Genomic DNA, 19,725 nt, shown 5'->3' with positions numbered 1-19,725 from the left:
TTTATTTCTGGAATTTTCCATTAAATATTTTCAGATTGCAGATGAAATGTAAAAAATGAAATGGTGGCCTAACCGATTTGGATCAGTGGATAGAGTGTTGGCCCGCAGAATAAAGGTCCTGGGTTCCATTCCAGTAAAGGGCGGGCTCAATCCCTGGTCTTAGTCAGGGTGAGTGCAGGAGGCAAATAATCGATGTGTCTCTCTCACATGTTTCTCTCTCTGTCTTTCCCCCTCCCTTCCATTCTCTCTAAAATTCAATGGAAAAATATCCTCGGATGAGGATTAACAAAGCAAAACAAAAAGTGAAATGGTGGATTAGGAGGATACTATGCCAAGGATTAGAAATCACAATGGTGTTTCAAACCTCTTAAAAGCAATACCTAGAACTGGTCCTTGGGGGACTATCCTTAGAACAAGTCATTTTCCTGGAATTGACACGTTTAGTAGTTGTCAGAACCCCACATTAGTTCCTGTCAAAATAGGAACACACAAGACAAGTGAGGCTAAGGTCAAGCTCTGGTTGACTCCATCAGCCAAGGTACAACAAGCTACTTTCACTTTTTAAAATTCTTTAAATTAAACTTATTGGGGTGACACTGGTTTGCAAAATTATACAGGTTTCAAGTGTACAACTCAACAAAACTTCTGTGCATACATGCTCTGCCCATCACCCCCAAGCAAAGTCTCTTTCCGTCCCCATTTTCCTCTACCTTGCCCACCTCCACCTAGCCCCACCATTCCTTCCCCTGCCTGTGGTTATCACCACACTGTTGTCTGTGTCTATGTGAGATGAATGTGTTTTTTTGTTAATCCCTTCACCCTCTTTCTTCTTGTCCCCTCTTCCCCCACTCCTCTGACAGCTGTATCCATGTCTCTGTTTCTATTTTGTTCGTCAGTTTATTTTGTTCATTAGATTCTACATATAAGTGAGATCATTATATTTGTCTTTCTCTGACTGGCTTATTTCACTTAGCATAATAATCTCCAGATTCATCCATACTGTCCCTTTTTTATGGCCGAGTAGTATTCCATTGTGTAAATGTACCACAGCTTTTTTATCCATTCGTCCACTGATTGGCACTTGGGCTGTTTTTTTGGTTATTGTAAATAACACCACTATGAATATAGGGGTGCATATATTCTTTCAAATTAGTATCTCAGGTTTCTTAGGATATATTTCCAGAAGTGAAATTCCTAGTTCAAAAGGCAGTTCTAGTTTTTAAAATCTTTATTCTTGAAAGTATTACATATGTTCCCTTTTTTTCTCCCATTGACCCGTTGTAACTGCACTGACTCCCCCCTACCACTTCTGCCCAAAGCCTCCACACCCTATTGTCTGTGTCCATGGGTTATGGATGTATGCATACAAGTTCTTTGGTTGATCTCTTCCTACCCCCACCTTCCCTCTGAAATTCCAGTCCATTTCATGCTTCTATGTCTCTGGATCTACTTTGATCAACAGTTTATTTTGTTCATTAGATTCCACATATGAGTGAGATCATGTGATACTTGTCTTTCTCTGACTGGCTTATTTCACTTAGCATAATGCTCTCCAGGTCTCTGCATGTTGTCTCAAAGGGTAAGAGATCCTTGTATTTTACATCTGCATAGTATTTCATGTGTAAATATGCCACAGCTTGTTTATCCACTCATTTTTCTGGTGGGTACATGGGCTGTTTCCAGATCTTAGCTATTGTAATTTGTGCTATGAAAGATAGGGATACAGACATTCTTTCTGATTTGGTATTTCTGGTTTCTTAGGATATGTTCCTAGTAGTGGGATAACTGGGTCAAATGGCAGTTCCATATTTAATTTTTTAAGGAAATTTCATACTGTTTTCCATAATGACTGCACCAGTCTGCATTCCCACCAATAGTGCACAAGGGTTCCCTTTTCTCAACATCCTCACCAGCACTTAATTTTTGATGACACCCCTTCTGACAGGTATGAGGTGATATCTCATTGTGGTTTTAATTTGCATCTCTTGGATAACTAGTAACATTGAGAATTTTTTCATATGTCTATTGGCCATTTGTATGTCCTCTTTGGAGAAATGTCTTTTCAGGTCCTTAGCTCATTTTTTAATGCATTGTCTTCCTGGTGTTGAGTTGTGTAAGTTCTTTATATATTTTGGAAATTAATCCCTTACAGAAATACCATTGGCAAATATGTTCTCTCATTCAGTGGATTCCCTTTTCATTTTCTCAACGGTTTCTTTTTCTTTTCTTTTCTTTTTTTTTTAAACAACGTGTTCACCAAGATTTTGTGTGTGTGTGTGTGCGCGTGTGTGTGTGTTTTTAATATATTTTACTGATTTTTTACAGAAAGGAAGAGAGAGGGATAGTTAGAAACATCAATGAGAGAGAATCATCAATCAGCTGCCTCTTGCACACCCCTTACTGGGGATGTGCCCACAACCAAGGTATATGTCTTTGACCGGAATCTAACTGGGACCCTCCAGTTCCCAGGCCAACACTCTATATCCACTGAGCCAAACAGGTTTTGGCTTAACAGTTTCTTTTGTTGTGCAAAAGCTTTTTAGTTTGATGTAGTCACATGTTTGTTTTCCTTGCCCTTGGTGATGTATCTGTGAAAATTCTGCTATGAGAAATGTCTGAAATTTTACAGCCTATGTTTTCTTCTAGGCTTTTTATGGTTTCGTGATTTACACTTAAGTCTTTTATCCACTTTGAGTTTATTCTTATATATGGTATAAAATAGTGGTCTACTTTCATTTTTTCATGTACTGTCCAATTTTCCCAATATCATTTATTGAAGGAACCATCTTTACCCCATTGTTTGCTTTTGCCTCCTTTGTCAAATATTAATTGACCATAAAGGCATGGCTCTATTTCTGGGCTCTCTGTTCTGTTCCATTGATCTATGTGCCTATTCTTATGCCAGTGCCAGAGACAATAGGCCACTTTCAGATTCAGACATTTTGTTACTTATTTGGAGAGTGAAAAGAAGAAGCCAAAGGTGTCAGATCCCTGTGATCCTTGTCCTACACACCAAAAAGGACAACACTGAAACAAAGGGTCATGGGACTGCAGTATGAGGACCCTGTTGCTCAGGAGCCACTTCTGGTCTCCAGCTATGCGGTTTCATATTGTGAAGCTCCATCGGTAGGAAGGAAGGAACTGTACCTCTTCAGACAGTCTCCCAGGGGAAACAGGGAAGTGAGTGGAAGATTGCTTCTCCTCCCATTCTGTTTTGGGCGGATCACAAGGCATTTTTCCAAGACAGATTAGCTGCAGTTCAAACCAGCTCTTGCCTACATGGCTTATTTGGCTAGCTGCAAGGTGGTTGGGTGACATGGTCAGAGCTGTTCCCATATTGGCCTATGGGATAAGGCTATCATATTGCAAAAAGCTTAACAGGAAATCTCTAAATTCTTCCCTTGTCCCCTTTTAGGATAGTAAATTATAAACAACATCATGTCCCCAGGGGAAATAGCAGTTTAGTGCAATCCTTAAAGATTTGATACTTGATAGCCCCCATCATATTTTTATTTTCACCAGTCTGGTTCCCACAGAAACAGAGTCAGGAGGCGACAGGAGACTACTGCAAATTCAACAAACTTGTAGCCTCAGTTGCAGCTCTAAGGTTACTAGAGCAGATCCATGACCTCAGCATAAGGCACGTGTCTGTTGATCTGGCAAATTCCATTCCTTCACTATCAGGAAGGCCAGAGCAGAAGTACCTATTTAATCTTCCCCAACGGCTATATCCTAAATGAGAATAACCTAACAGGTAAAGGGAATTAAGGGGTGCACGTAAAGGCCGCATGGGCAATAGAAAGATGGGGAAAAAATAAACCTTATCCCTAGCAAAAGGCCACTATAAGAGATTTGTATTCAGATTTCTGAGCATCAACTCATTCATTAGGATAATATCGAAATGAGGGAATACAAGCTTAAAAAAAAAAAATCCCAAGATGGAGCAGTGACACAAACTCTATGTTGGAACCTCATAGGTGTGATAGGATGTTTTATTGACCAGAAACATTCAGTATTGCTCCCTAAAGAATGAGTAAATTACCCTACTCTGCTGAACTCAGGAATGACCATGTGACTTGTTTGGCCAGTGAAATGGGGAAAGAATCACCTCCAGGCAGCCAATTACAGGTAACCCAGCACTCCTGTGTCCCAATACACTAAGCAGCAGCGGAAGGTCTCCGATGGCTCCAAGCAGCTCTGCTGCCGCTGAGAAGGTGAAGGCCGGGAGGTCCAAGGGAGGAAAGGCAGAGCCTGCGGTTAGGGAACAGTCCCCGGCTGAAGCCGGGAGGGACCCAGAGGCTTAAAAGAGAGCCGGGCAGCAGTTTCAGTTGGGAGCTTGACCGCCCGCCCAGGGACCCCGTCCTTCACCGCCGATTCGCAAAACACTACCAATTCCCGGGATTTCCCTCCGACGCAGCTAAACACCCGAAGGGGCGGAGCCAGAGGACCTCGCGGCATAAATAGCTCTCTGGGATCTCGAGAGAGTTGCGTTTCTCGCGACATTTCCGGAGTCGCCCTTCCACGCGGAGTCGGGACGCGTGTGCCGTGACCGAAGTGCAGGGAGGGCGGAGACTGTGCGGGAGGGAGAAGCCCCTTTGGCCTGCCCTACGGAAGCCTGCGAGGGAGGGTGGTGACCGCTACCCCGTCCAGTTGCCCCGATGCCCAGCGCCAGCGCCAGCCGCAAGACTCAGGAGAAGCCGCGGGAAGTCATGGACGCGGCGGAAGTGGGTCTCCCCCTTCCTCGGGCCGGGAGGACAGACCCCTGGGCCGGAGCGCGCGGAGGGCGGGCGGGGGGTGTGCGGGACCCTGCCCTCGGGGCCCGTGTCGGCCCCTCGCCTGCGGGCCGCGGGCTGGGGTCCGGGCGCCCAGGGCCCTCGCCGGGACTCCGGGGCTTTGGCCAAGAAGCGCGGCCAGACGCTCTCCGGACCGGACCGCTTTCTCCCCGGCCTGGCCCACGGGGAGCGGGCCGCGAGGAGGGGTGGACGTGAGGCTGCCCCTACCCCTGCCCCGGAAGTGGCCGCGCGGGGTCACCCTGGAGTCTCCCGGGTTAGGCACGTCCCTCACGCCATCCACCACCACCACCTGGGACATTGACAGCACTTATTAGTAAAACGGCCTGACAGTGTGTTGAATGGCCGTTTTCCGTGTGACAGCTGTAAAGAACACTTGTCATTTTTATTTTCTTTCTCCCTATAAGTGATTCGGTGAGGTAGGAAGCTTACAGAGAGTGCGTTTGAGATGAAGTGACCCAAAATCTTGTGGGGTAATGCATAACACCCAGGGGTCCTTCAGTGCTTTTCAGAAATGAAAGTTTGATGCCATCCTACAAGTTGTATGTGTGGTGTTAAAACTGAGCCTTGACTCACTGCCCGGCTCCTAATTTTTCTACTTCTGACAAACTATATAAGGAATGGGACATTGTAAGAATATGAGCTGGAATAGGGGTTGCTGAAATATGAACTAACCCATTTATGCTGCCCTGATGCTACATTGTATAACTATATCTTTTTACCAGGGGTGGGGTTATCTTTGTCTTTAAGATTGGTTGGTTTATTTTTGTATAAACACCCCAAAACCGGAATCCTCCAGATTAAAGGAGAGGATTCTAACAGATAGCTATAGAGTGATAGAAACAAATTATTTCATATATATATTAAGTTACCATGTAAAATCTAAGGAAATTATTTTGGGTATTTTTTATCTGACTATATAAACTAACGCAACCTTGCAGATAGCTCAGTTCTAGAGATAAGGTAGACGATGTGGCAGAGTTATGTCATTTTATAGCTAGAAAGCTCTTTAGAGATCATTTTAGAGGTTAAGTGAGGTTAAAATAAAAGGTCACTCATCTATATAATAAAAGCCTAAGCGACCTTTACGGAGGAACAACTGGAAGACCATCCGCTATGATGCGCACTGACCACCAGGGGGCAGACTCTCAACACAGGAACTGCCCATAGGGGGAGTGCCGCTCAGCCAGAAGCCAGGCCAGGCTCATGGCTGGTGAGCGCAGCTGCCACAGCGGGAATCTCCCCACTCCACAGCAGCAGGCATGGAGTGGCATGAGTGGCGCAGCACCTGACCCTGATTCAGGCTCCACTCTGTTCGCCTGCCACCTGGCGTGGTACTACATCCCTCAGGATGTATGACTCCTGATTTAGGCAGTCAGACATCCCCTCAGAGGTCTCAGGCTGCTAGAGGGATATCCGATCACCGGCTTAGGCCCAATCCCTAGGCTGGCAGGTGGACATCCCCTGAGGGGTCCCAGCTGTGAGGGACCCCTCCATCGCCTTGCATGAATTTTGAGTACCAGGCCTCTAGTCTTTTTAATAAATCTAGTGTTTTAAGAAAAACCTAAACCCTAAATCTGTAAAAAGAAATTCGATATTTTGTCATTGTCACTTGCAACCTAGCATGCTGAAGCTGATTTTTAGAAACAGGAAGCTGGTGGGGTTTTGTTTTGTTTTTTAATCTTTTCCAAATGGAAAGTTGTAGTTAGCTTATATCCAACATCTTCAGTTTCTAAAAATGTGACATCTGGTGCTCAGAAAGCTTACCAAAAAAATGCTGGTTCTCTTTGAACATCTCTTCCTGTAATAGGAAGTTAATAAAACAATGGTGCTTCATCTTATTCCCTTCTCAGAGGAAATGTATAATCCCTGCTTTGAAGTGGGTTAATCTCATTTTGAGGAAGATAGTTACGTTTTGTTGTACATCTGTAAATTTTATCTGAGAGTGCTATTATTTATGGTATATCCCTCCAAGAGTAGTGTTCTTTAAAACAAACTAGCCAGAACCCAGGTACTTATCCTTTTTCTATAGAGTACATATGTAAATAACATGACAAATTTCCACCCTTTAAAACTATGACTCTCTGAATTAATAAAGTGGTCCTGATAGTGAAAAGGAATTTATTTTTCCATTGTTGTTTGTATTTATGTGTTTACTATGCTGTTAGTTTTTAAATAAAAAGTTATAATGCAAAACATTTTTTGTAGGATTATGCTAAAGAAAGATATGGAGTATCTTCAATGATACAGTCTCAAGAAAAATCAGGTTAGTAGCTATGTGATAATTAAAGCTTTTTTTCTTCTAATTCCAGGGAAACTCTTTCTGAAGTTTTAATTAAGGTTGGCATAACTTTGAAAAACGTAAATGACAGTAACAACCCAAGCAGGTGTTATAATCCTATATAAACATATGTTAGTTTGGTTATGGTTCCTAATTTAGAAAGGGAAGAAAATACGTTAAATGAGTATATTTTAAGAGTTATGTTATGTTAAAAAGATATTCCTAAGTGGTTAGGTAAAATATTTAAGATTTAACTCTGGCCCAGGAGATAAAAGAACGTTAATAGTAACTACCTTCATCATTTACAACCTTATACATGCTTTATGAAACTACCTTCTTTACTCTCCCCTTGATTTTATTAGATTTCTTTGAAATTGATTTGTCACATATTAATTATTTCTCTTAGACCTGTAGATTTTCTATTTGTAAACATTTGCCTTTTGTTTTTATTTACTTATTTATTTGTGTTTTCAATAGATTATCTTACTTAACAATCATTTTTCTTATGGTAGACACTCCAAAGTCCAAATTATGTCTTTCAGTCTTTGGTACAACTGCAGATCTTTAAGTTCTGGCCAATTGGAAGTACTTCTAACTTACAGACTTGACTATGAATGTTATGCTTTGGAAATAACATATCTCTGGGTTAATTTTATTGTGATTTTAGATTCAATTTATTGCATGATCATAAAATCACTTTCCTTCCCAACTTTTTTCCAAAGTGCAAAATAATGGGCAAAAAAATATACCATTCCAAAAGATATAGATGGTGAAGTAAAATAATTGAATATAAAATGGGGTAGAAGCAATATAATTTGGAGATGACATTCCCCTGCCAGAATAAGCAAGAGGGGTCATTTTAGACTTTGTTTTTAGCATAATTATCTTCTTGAAGTGGACTTCCTTCAGCTGTAACACAAATATGCCCACTGGAGTTTCAGTCTATTACGTAAGTCCCAATCACCCCTTGCCATAATTACTGTTCCCATTTGGCTGGCAAATCCAGACACCTGTTTTCCACTTACAAGCTCTCCCACCAGAGGGAAAGAAAATTGTTTGTTTACAGTAGCCTAACAGTAAAATTCTGCCTTTGGTTTTATCTCTGCTAAAATCCTTACACTTTGTTCAGGCAAAGTTTCCTTCCCCATATGCTTCCATTTCTCCAAATTTCTTCATTCTAATGCCAGTGTCTTAAAAGTGTGGAGGAGGCAATAGTTTTTTAAGCTGAACCCCTACTGCCACTAATCATTGGTGAGAATGTGACATGTACCTCAAGAATGTGTAGATTTGTTAAAGGTTGAGAACCCCTATGCTAATTAGTTGGAATACCACATGAAAGAAGGGCTGCTATTCTGTCTTTTTCAAAGTACTAGTAAAGTTACCCTAATCATGACATTAATGTCTTCTCAGATTTATGTTGTTATGTTTCATTTGATTTTGAGTTTTTATTGCCTGGTTATTAGTAAGTCGTTGGCTTTTTCAATTTTGGTATTTCCAAATCTGTCTTAAATTCTTAAGCTATTTTTTCTCTCTTTTCTCTTTCACACTTTGTTTTGCCTAAGTTTACACAGCAGACTTGGGAGTTGGTTTAACCCATAAGGTCTGTTGGCAATGCTTTGTAGAAATTCTCTTGTGATACCCAGTGGCTTAAAAATTCCTCATTGTCTGCTTTTGGCAATGTGAACCATTGTATTCTTCTGTAATTCACATTCTCTCTAAGCTGCATCTTTGCTTCAAGAGACAAATTATAAGTATGTTTAAACAAAGTAGGTAGAATAAATATATTTGTTTAGTATTGGTTTTGTGTGCGTTTGTTTTTTTTCTTGGCGGGGGGGGGGGGGGGCGCGAGGGTGTTTGTTTTTCATCCTCATCCCAGGATATTTTTCCATTGATTTTTAGAGAGAGTAGAAGAGAGAGGGAAATACAGGAAAAATATCAATATGAGAGAAACACATCAATTGGTTGCCTCCTGCATTAGCCTTGACCAGGGCTGGGGCCAGGGAAGAGCCTGCAACCGAGGTACATGCCTTTAACCGGAATTGAACCTGGGACCCTTTGGTCTGCAGGCCAACACTCTATCCACTGAGCCAAACCATCTAGGGCTTTGCTTAATATTATAACTTACTGCACAAGGTTTTACTGCACCAGACAATGACAGACTTTGTTAGGTAGGCAACATAACCCTTGAGAAAGAGACCTTTTACTACTCTTGATGTGATGTTATATCCATTACTATGTTTTTAATTAATACTTAAGTTTTAAATTTAATATTCAAATTATTACATATTTAAAAAATAAAATGTTTTCTGGATCATGATTGCCTCATATCTAAGGTGACCAGACGTCCCACTTTTGGCGGGACAGTCCCAATTTTTAACTATTTGTCCTGTGTCCCGCGGCGTTTTAAAAAAGTCCAAAAGATTTAAAAGAATCTTTCCAAAAATTGGGACTTTTTTAAAACACCGCGGGATGCGGGACAAATTGTTAAAAATCGGGACGTCTGGTCACCTTACTCATATGGCTATCTTCACATATAGTTGTTTTGTTTGGAGAACTCTAGATGGATGTATTGGAGGATATAATTGTTGGGCCTCACAAACAGAATTTATTGGCTTACATAACTAGGGGGAAAAGGTGAGAGCATAAGGCATGATTGTATCTAGAGGCCTAATTGGTATCTTTAAAGCTTTAGTTCTGTATTTCTTGGCTCTGCTTCCCTTAGGTTATTTGGCTTTATTCTCTCATCCTACAAACTCAGGTAGTGGGACAGATGGTGATTGCAGCCCTGGGCTTATACCATCTCAGCTCAGCAAGCCCAGGGGAGAGCTTCATTCCCAGTATCTGTATATTAAGTCCCAGAGAAGGACTTTGATTAGCTCCGTTGGAGCAGCATGCCTTTCTCTGGCTGAGTCACTGTGTCCTAGAGAATGGGGTACCATTGATACTGTTGTAATTAACCGTTATTAATTGGGAAGGAGCAAAGGGAAGACATGCCATTTGTACAGCTTTGCCAGAAAGCTGCAGTTTAACATTCTCCGGGCCTGCTCCCCACAGATCCTCGGGGCAAGGGTCTGGACAATAGATGCATGCCTGATAAGGTATGGGTGATGAGGGAAGGTGCTTGTCTGTCGATCACACCTGAGAGCAAGTTATTGACCAGAATAGGCATAGCCACTGCTAGATTGAGAAATCTGAGATACATAAACTGAACAAAGAGAGTTCTTTCTCTCTAGGCTGTCTTGTGCGCTGGGTTCCTGGCTCTCTTGTTGCAGGAGTCACTCTCCCCTGCACTTGCTTACATGGCCCATGGTCATGTGGACCTCACACAATGGACCGATGGACTGTAACCAGCCTGATGCTCTGCTGGACTCAGCTCCACCACTGAACAGAGACTGTGGATACTGGCTTTGCTTTTAGCACTGCTACATCCCCAGCTGCACATTTCCAGAACTAGTTTAAGGGAAATAGGACTTTTAAACTGAGATAAAACTCTATGCAGATAAAAATCACTCATTCCCACTAGCAGCACGGAAATTCCACCCGTGCAGTTCTCCTATAACACCATGACTATCCAGGCCTGGCAGAGAAACCTCCCTTTGGCTAGCTGACTTACATGCTATGGCAGGCAAGCTAAAATACCATGTCCACTTAGGCAAAGGTGGATGAGGATAGATTGTAGTTGGCCTTATAAATCAATTAAATGTTCAGCACATATGTATTTTGAAACACTTTGACTCCAGTGTAGACTGAATTAGGGAATTGGGATTATCAGAAGGTTATTGCTGTGATTTAGACAAGTACTTTGGGATGGTGGCAGTGAAGATAAAAGAATTGGATAGATTTTTATTTTTAGTTCTCTCCTGACAATCCGTATTTTAGAGAAAGAGGAAGGGAGAGACAGAGAAAATGAGTGTGAGTGAGAAACAAATTGATTGCCTCTTATACACACCCTGACTGGTGATTGAACCTGCAAACTTTTGGTGTATAGGTGACGCTCCAAGCAATTGAGTCTTCTGGTCAGGGCCTCGATAATTGTATAGGTGTTAGAGATATATTTAGAAAGTACAATTCACAAATTAAGAAGGTGTCAGAGATTGAAAACTAAGATAATACCAAGTACTTATGCTTGCTGTCAAATCAAAATAATTATGATCTTTTAGTAAATTCTAAATTGCTAAAATTGTTTCATTTATTTGCTGCAGATCGAGTTTTGGTTCGGGTTAGCAATTTGACAGAAAAAAAAGCTGATGAAGTTGTTTGGGTGCGTGCAAGGGTTCATACAAGCCGAGCTAAAGGTAAGATTGATTTAATGAGTAAAGAAAGGCCTTTTGCTAAGGAATCTAAACTTTTTTGTTTTGTGTATATTTCACAGACTAAAGTAAATCTTTAAAAATAAAACAAAATCACCTGTTTTCTTTTTTAAGTCACTGTAAAATATTAGTCTGGTTAATTAATTTTAGATTATTATAAGATAGCCTTAAATATAAGTTGACCTTAAAAACACAGATGAAACCTAATAAGGTTTTGATTTAGTATTTCTCAGAAGTTTAATTTTTTTAAGTGAAGAGTGTTTTTAGAAGCTTTTCATTTGTTAATATTCTTATACTAGAGGCAGAGTGCATGAAAATCCGTGCACTGGTGAGGGGGGGTCCCTCAGCTTGGCCTGCCCCCTCTCACATCCGGGAGCCCTCAGAGGCAGGAGGCAACCTGGCAATCAGGGGAAGGCAATCCCCCATCACACTTGTGCCGCTGCCACTGCCAGCAGCACAAACCTTGACTGGCCTTGGCTACCTGAGCCTTGTGCCAGCTTTGGGCGGCTGGGCAGCTGCTATCCAAGGCTTGCCTGCTCCTTGGGCTGGCCTTGGGCAGCTGGGGGAACTGAGGGGACTGGGGGACTCTGGAGGCAGGCGCGCAGATTGGCTGGGCCCTGCCACACCTGCAGCCCCAACAGGGCTGAGGGGACTGGGTGCCACCATCTTGTGGCTAAGGGTGCCGCCATATGGGGGGGGGGGGCAGTCAATTAACATAGTCCCTCATTGGCTGTGGGTGCTGTCATCTTTGAGTGTGGGGCAGTAATTAGCATATTCCTTCCTTATTGGCTGTGGGCACTGCCATCTTTATGATGGCATGAGGGTCAATTAGCATATTCCCTCTTTATTAGATAGGGTTTGTAATATTTAGATAGGGAGAGAGGTGGAAGAGATAAAAGGCTAAAACTGGTTACCCAGTAAACTAGCCACTGACTACATGTAGTTATTAAAATTCAATAGCTCAGTCCCTACATGTATTTTGAGTGCATAAGTGCCACAATGGCTAGTGGCTCCTATATTGCACAGACAGTACAAATATAGAAAGTTTTTTCTCATTGTAGAAAGTTTCATTGAATTAGCATTAACAACAGAAAAGAGGGATAAGTGTTGTTTAGACAAACCACAGTTGTTGTTTAGACAAACCACAGTTCCTTATGGAAATTGTCCTAACCTAGTGTTCAGAATTATCTAAAAACTAGAGGCCCGGTGCACAAAATTTGTGCACGGGGGGGGGGGGTGTCCCTCAGCCCAGCCTGCACCCTCTCCAATCTGGGACCCCTCGAGGGATGTTAAACTGCCCACCGGGATCAGGTCTAAATGGGCAGTCGGACATCCCTCTCACAATCCAGGACAGCTGGCTCTCAACTGCTCATTACCTGTCTTCCTGATTGCCCCTAACCGATTCTGCCTGCCAGCCTGATCACCCCCTAACCACTCCCATGCTAGCCTTATTGATGTCTAACTGCTCCCCTGCCAGCCTGTTTGCCCCCAACTTCCCTCCTCTGCCAGCCTGGCCACCCCTAACTGCCCTCCCCTGCAGGGTTGATTGCCTCCAACTGCCCTCCCTTGCAAACCTGGTCCCTCCCAACTGCCCTCCCCTGCTGGCTATCTTGTGTCCACATAGGGGCAGGATCTTTGAGCACATGGGGGCAGCCATCTTGTGTGTTGGAGTGATGGTCAATCTGCATATTACTCTTTTATTAGATAGGATAGGATAGATGAAATACCATGACTGAGATTTGCTTCAAAATAGTACAGGCATTGAGAGATAAGTGGATTAGGTTAAAGCTGAGACAAGAATGGCCATAAGGATTATAGATAGACATAATGATCATTTTGTACTTTTCTTTCAAATATTTACCTTGTATCAAATATTTATGTGGTTCTTTACATTAATTAGTTAGGTTCTTTCTAGTCCTGAAGGAATTTCCACAATTAAGGATTTTTTATACAGCAGAGATTTAAACTCCTATTGAGTTATTTCATGACCGTGGGTGTTCTGCATAAAATGTCATTAGAAAAGAATGCCATATTTTAAAAAGTATTAAAAGAAGTTTTCTTCTAGCCCAAGTTTTCTGTTATCAGAAGTAGATGTTAAATTTTACAAAACCTTTCTCCAGCAATTTTTTTTTCTCAAAATGTAATTGTGTTGAGTATATTTATGTAGAGGTTTATTATACTATTCTCTCTGCTTTTGTGTTGGTTTGAAATTTTTTAGATATTAAAAATACATTGTTCATAGATTGTGTATTTATCAATTCACCTACTTGCTAGAATGTGTTTATAATCCCAAAGTCAATGTATGTGGCACTTTTACTGTCATTCACAGACATACTGACCTGTATGTGTGTAGTGGCAAAAAGTTTGAGTTGCCCAGTGCATACATTTCCAGTCAGGTCAAACACGGTGAAGCTCTGCCTTCTTGAGTAAGCTCTCATAAACAGGTGTCCTTTTCACAGCCTGTTGAATGTCACATTCTTCAGTTCTGTGCTTTTTGTTGGTGATTTGGCTGTTTAATGTGGCCCCCGAGTATAGTACTGAAGTGTTCCTAAGTGCAAGGAGGTTGTAATATGCCTTAAAGAGAAAATATGTGTGTTAGATAAGCTTCATGTGAGCATGAGGTATAGTGCTGTTAGCTATGAGTTTATGTTAATGAATAACTCTCTATATATTAAACTAGAGGCCCGATGCACAAAATTTATGCACAGCCCTGGCTTCGTCCAGAAAGTTGTCCGGAAGGACATCTGGTCTAATTAGCATATTATGCTTTTATTATATAGGATAAAGTTTATTTAAACAGAAACATACAAATAAGGTTGTGTATTGATGGACTGATGAAAATATTGTAACAGACTCATGGGAACCTAACCCTGTATTTTCCCTAAGAGCAATGGTTCAATTGTTAATTCATTGTTCCTAGAGACTTTATGGAATATAACTATCACAAATAATAATCAATTATATATTATTATAATGACTTATAACAATGGGTTTATTAATGTTGAACAATTTGTAAGATACATGAAATAAACTGAATTTGGCAAAGGTGTGAGTGGTATTCTTTTAGTATACTAGTAGTACTAGATTAAGTTTCAGATATATTTTTGGAATTTTGCATTTAATCTGATCTTTATAACTTCTAATTGAAAAATCTTATTTTGCTTTTAAGGTTATATATGTGTTCTAAGTTATCTAAATAACGTTTTTACATGAATTTTTCAAAAAATACAGAAATGATATTTACTTTTTTTTTTTTTTTTACTGTCTATCCTCTGCTTCAACATTTTCTATTAAATTCTTAATAATTTGTTCAGCACCTTTCCAAAAATCTTCCTTTTTAATGTACGTATGTGCATACACACACACACACACACGCACACACGCACACACGTACATACACACGAACATAGTTTTATATTTTGTGTGTGAGTTTTAATTTGTTTTATGTAAATGATATCATATTTTACATGTTATTCTGCATCTTCTAAAACTTTCAGTGAGGATTTTTCATAGAGATTTCTTCCATGGTACTAGTTATAGATCTACATAAGGCAGTATTTCTCAAACATAGGTATCTAGAAGTGAGATTGCTGGATTGAAGGGTATGCATATACATACTTAATATTTCTAATAGCAAAAGAACCTTTCAGTAATACTATATGTATTTATCCCACAAGTATGTGACTTTTTCCACATCTTGCTAATAGTGATTATCAATGTTTTCTGTTTCTGCTAAAGTGGATTATCTAAAAATAAATAAAATCTATGTTTTGAATTTGCTGTTATTCCTTTCTTACATTGTCTTACATTTTGGAAATGTCAATAAATATGACATATTTAGAAAATTTATGTGCTTTAACTCCAAAATTAGTAACACATTCAAACTGGGCTTAGGGAAAAAACAAACCATGCTAGCAGTTTCAAGTAGAGCAAAGCTGTGAAAGACCATCAGTAAAGAAATGGAAATGTCAAAATCATAGAGTCAAAAGCATGACAGTATCGAATCCTGTTATGCAAACAAAAAATCTAGTCTGTTTACATATCTGTATAGTTTGCTTTAAAGGACAGAATTTAAAATCAGATTTCTTATACTAAGTTTATGTATAGCATTCCTAAAATTAAGTGTTTTATATCTGTCTATCGGTCTTAATGATACCTTTAAAATTTGTTTCCATTGTGAACGTTTAAGTCTGCATATTGAAAAAGTAATTGAAATATCAGTGGTCCTTTCAAATTGTATACACTTTAGATGGAAATCATGGCATTAAATAATTCTCTTTCAATATTTTTTTTCTAAAAACTTACTTTACTTCCAAAATAGCTAATTATTTTTGGTAAACAGATAATTTAGGATTTTAACACCAAAGGTCAGATCAACTAACATCCATGAGAGAGTACTTTAGGGAAAATAACAAAAGGAAAGTATTTAAAATAGTAAGGTCTTTGCTACTTAACTTCCTAACTGATTAACATAAATGATGAAGGAAAATGTTAATGTTGGGAATCAGGAAGTTATGGTACATTATCTAAATAATGAATTCAAGAGCTTGGCAATCTGAAAGACAGTAGGAAGAGATCAGGACATAAGATGCCTCACATCTTTAATAGCCTAGTTCTTCCGCAGAGGCCTCTGCATTAGGAGCCGACACCACAATGGAGATGAGAATAAACCTTTTGTTCTTAACGCCTACCATGTTGGTTCTTTAGCTCAGAAATAAAGATTGTACTCTTGGTGTGTAAAAGGAGGTTTCAAACTTTACATTTTTCTAAAACAGTATTTATGTGAAAATTTGAGAAATAAAGTGCTGCTTCTAAAACCTTAAGAATCAAAATTCAACACAGTTTTTTGCTATTCTCACCCAAGGATATTTTTTTTTCATCGATTTTTTTGGGGAGGTTCGGGGGGGGAGAATCAATGTGACAGAGACATGTCCAGGCTGGGGATCAACCCTTCAATCCAGGTACATGCCCTTGACAGGGAATGGAACCCAAGACCTCCCATGCTTGGGCCAGTGCTCTAACCACTGACCACTCCAGACAGGGCTCAACATGGATTTTTAATTGTTAATTTAAATTATCTAAAAATAGTGACTTTATTCAGCTATTTTGAACATTGACTCTATATCTTTCTATAAACTGTCTCCTGATTGGAAAATTCCAAGAAGAAAGATAAGTAATATTTAGCAGTAGATTTATCTGTCGAACAACATTTCTATACTAATTTAAATACAGTAAGGACTTTTCTAAACGGAGAAATTATGTAATTGCTTCTTGGAATAAAATAAAATTTCAATAGTGCCAAAAGGTACAAAATGAAAAAAGTCTCATAGTTCTAGCTTCTTCATCCCATCACAATCTCTTCCCCCAAAATAACCACTGTTGTTTCTTGTGAACACTTCCGGGGGGGTGGGGAGGATGCATTTACATGCATGGGGATAGCCTTTGTTTTAAATTTTCATAAAAAGTGTTGTACACATGCTTCTCCTTATCACTCACCAGTGTCTATAAAAATAGTAGCTGTCCAGCTGGTGTTGCTCAGTGGTTGAGCATCGGTCTATGAAACAAGGGGTCAGGGTTCGATTCCCTGTCAGAGCACATGCCCAGGTTTCTGGCTGGATCCCTGGTAGAAGGGATGTGGAAGGCACCCAATGAATCATTCTCTCTCATCATTGATGTTTCAATCTCTCCCTCACTGAAATCAGTAAAAATGTTTGTTTGTTTTTAAATAGTAGCTTACAAAACATTGAACTAAATAGATCATGCAGTACACTGTATTACCAGCCAGAGCCAAAGAAAGAAAATTATGTTTACTAACACCTGGCGAGAACTTGGTCTCAAAGTACCTGATAGAAGTAGTCTGTGCAGACAGTTCTATTTACCAGGAACCAGTACTGATTTTTTATTTATTTTTTAATCTTTTGGAAAAAAATTTTAGTGGTCCATCAAATTTCTAGAATTGAAAGTGCTTTGAACACAGCAGCTTTGGGGATCATAGCATTAGAGCATATGGAAATCTGTTCCGTAGTAAAGACTACATATATATGAACTTTGGTTCCTTTATATAAATACCACTGTTATGAGAGGTTTTCATACTTAATTTCCTTAACAAACATGAGTCTGTTTTTGCTCTGCTTATTTGTTTATTCTGTTTTTAGATTCACAAATGCCATATAATCATGGCATTTGTCTTCATCTGTCTGACATTTCAGTCACCACAATGCCCTCTTCAGCAGTCGCCAACCTTTTGGACCTCATGGACCAAGTGGTCCATGGGCCACCGGTTGGCAAATGCTGCTCCAATTCCTTGTTTTCTCTCTCTTTGATTAAAGTATTACATATGTGTCTTTAACCCCCCCATTGTCCTCCCCACTCATGGCCCCACCCCCCTGGTGTCTGTGTCCCTTGGTTAGGCTTATATGAATGCATACAAGGCCTTTGGTTGATCTCTCCCCTTTACCACCATCCTCCCTTACCTTCCAAAGGTTTCCTTAAACCAGCAGTCACCAACCTTCCGAAGCTTGTGGACCACCGGATGGCTTTGACAATCACTACTCTGGGTCCATCCATGTTGCAGATGGCAAGATTTCATTCTTTTTTATGGCTGATTCATATCCCATTGTACATATGCACCACTTCTTTTATCCATTCATGTATTGATAAACACACCTGGGTTGATTCCATATCTTAGCTATCTATATATTTAGACGGGTAATATGCAAATTAGCCGGGCATCATGACCAGCTCAGGCGGAGGCTGCATCACGACCCCTTAGGATGAGCTATGTGCGCAGATGGGCGGGAGGGGACTGTGTGTGAACCCCACTCCAGTGGACACACACACACCAGGGCGGGGGCGTGCTCCAAGCAGCCGCACAGCATGGCTCGGAGCATGCCCCCAGTGGGTGGCGGCAACAGCTGGACCGAAGCAGCCCTGGTCCCAGATGCCTGGCAGCAGCTAGAGCAAAGCAGCCCGGGTCTTGGGTGCCAGAGGGAAGCTGGTGCCTTCCGCCAGGGGAAGGAAGGCCTATTACACAAATCTCTGTGCATTGGGCCTCTAATTATAAATAATGCTGCAATAAACATGGATGTATGTGTCTTTGATTTAGTGGAATGGCTGAGTCCTTTCTCTGTTGTTACATAGTTGTTGTTTTAAAGTCTATTTTGTCTGGTATAGGTATTGCTACCCCAGCGTTTGTTTGCATTTTCATGAAATATCTTTTTCCATCCCTTTACGTACTTTTAGTCTGTGTGTGTCTCAATATGAAGTGAGTCATTTATAGGCAGCTCATATAAGCCTTACCTTCTATACCTACCTCTCTAATTGTGTCCTTGTCTTTAAAAAAAGATTTTTTTTCTGATTAGAAAAGTAGTATATTGTAAAAAGTTCAGAAAATACCGAGAAATATGAAGGACAAAATAATTCCCTGAAATTTTACCACCTGTTAGTAGCCACATTTTGGTGTGTTTGTCCCTTATTCAGTCTATGTTAATACTTTTTTTAGTTCCATTCATCTCCCTACACCCTCTTCTACCTCCACCCACCCCCTGATACCCACAATTACCACAGTGTTACCCAGGCCCATGAGTTATTTCTCTTTTTTTCCCCCCACTCAATCCTTCCACCCTGTCCAACATCCCCCACCACAGCTGTTTGCCTGCTCTGTGAGTCTTTCTCTATTTTGCTTGTTAGTTCGCTTTGTTCATTAAATTCCACATGTGAGTGCAATCATATGGTACTTGTCCTTCTTTGACTGGCATATTTCACTTAGCATAATGTTCTCCAGGTCCATCCCTGCTGTCGCAAAGAGTAAAATTTTTTTTCTTTTATACGCCCAGTAGTCCATTGTGTAAAGGTACCATAGCTGTTTTATATCAAGAAAACTCCACATAGTAATCCAACTGTGAAATAGGAATGATAATCCTCAAATAAATAACCAATTTATAGTTAGTTAATATTAATATTTTAATTCATAGTTAATTGATGGACTCTTGAGCTGTTTCCAAATTTTGGCTATAGTAAATACAGCTGCAATGAACATAGGGGTACATATGAACATAAGGGTACATATTTTTCCAATTAGTGTTTCAGGTTTCTCCAGATAAATTCCCAGAAGTGGATTTTCTGGCTCATAAAGCAGTTCTATTTTTCATTTTTTGAGGTAACTCCATACTGCATTTCACAGTGGCAGCATCAATCTGCATTCCCACCAACAGAACACAAGGGTTCCCTTTCCTCCACACCCTTGACAACCCTTGTTTGTTTATTGATGACAGCCATTCTGACAGGTTTGAGGTGATATCTCATTGTGGTTCTAATGTGCATTTTTCTGATGATTAGTGACTCT

The 19,725-nt window shown here is 40.3% G+C and overlaps 1 protein-coding gene across 1 annotated transcript in view; it reads left to right on the top strand.

The window, feature by feature from the left end:
- Positions 1–4,498: 4,498 nt before the first annotated feature.
- Positions 4,499–19,725, top strand: part of DARS1 (aspartyl-tRNA synthetase 1) — a 58,364-nt gene continuing 43,137 nt past the window's right edge. Inside the window, exons 1-3 of the mRNA XM_084892267.1 lie at positions 4,499–4,724; positions 6,999–7,056; positions 11,274–11,366. Coding sequence (XP_084748393.1) covers positions 4,659–4,724; positions 6,999–7,056; positions 11,274–11,366 — 217 coding nt within the window. The 5' untranslated portion in view covers positions 4,499–4,658. The remainder of the gene's footprint in view (positions 4,725–6,998; positions 7,057–11,273; positions 11,367–19,725) is intronic.

This window comes from Pipistrellus hanaki (genome assembly GCF_964339955.1).
Source record: "Pipistrellus hanaki genome assembly, chromosome: 8".
NCBI lineage: Eukaryota > Metazoa > Chordata > Mammalia > Chiroptera > Vespertilionidae > Pipistrellus > Pipistrellus hanaki.
Note: the sequence above shows the minus strand (reverse complement) of the source record. Positions and strands in the feature narration are given on the sequence as shown.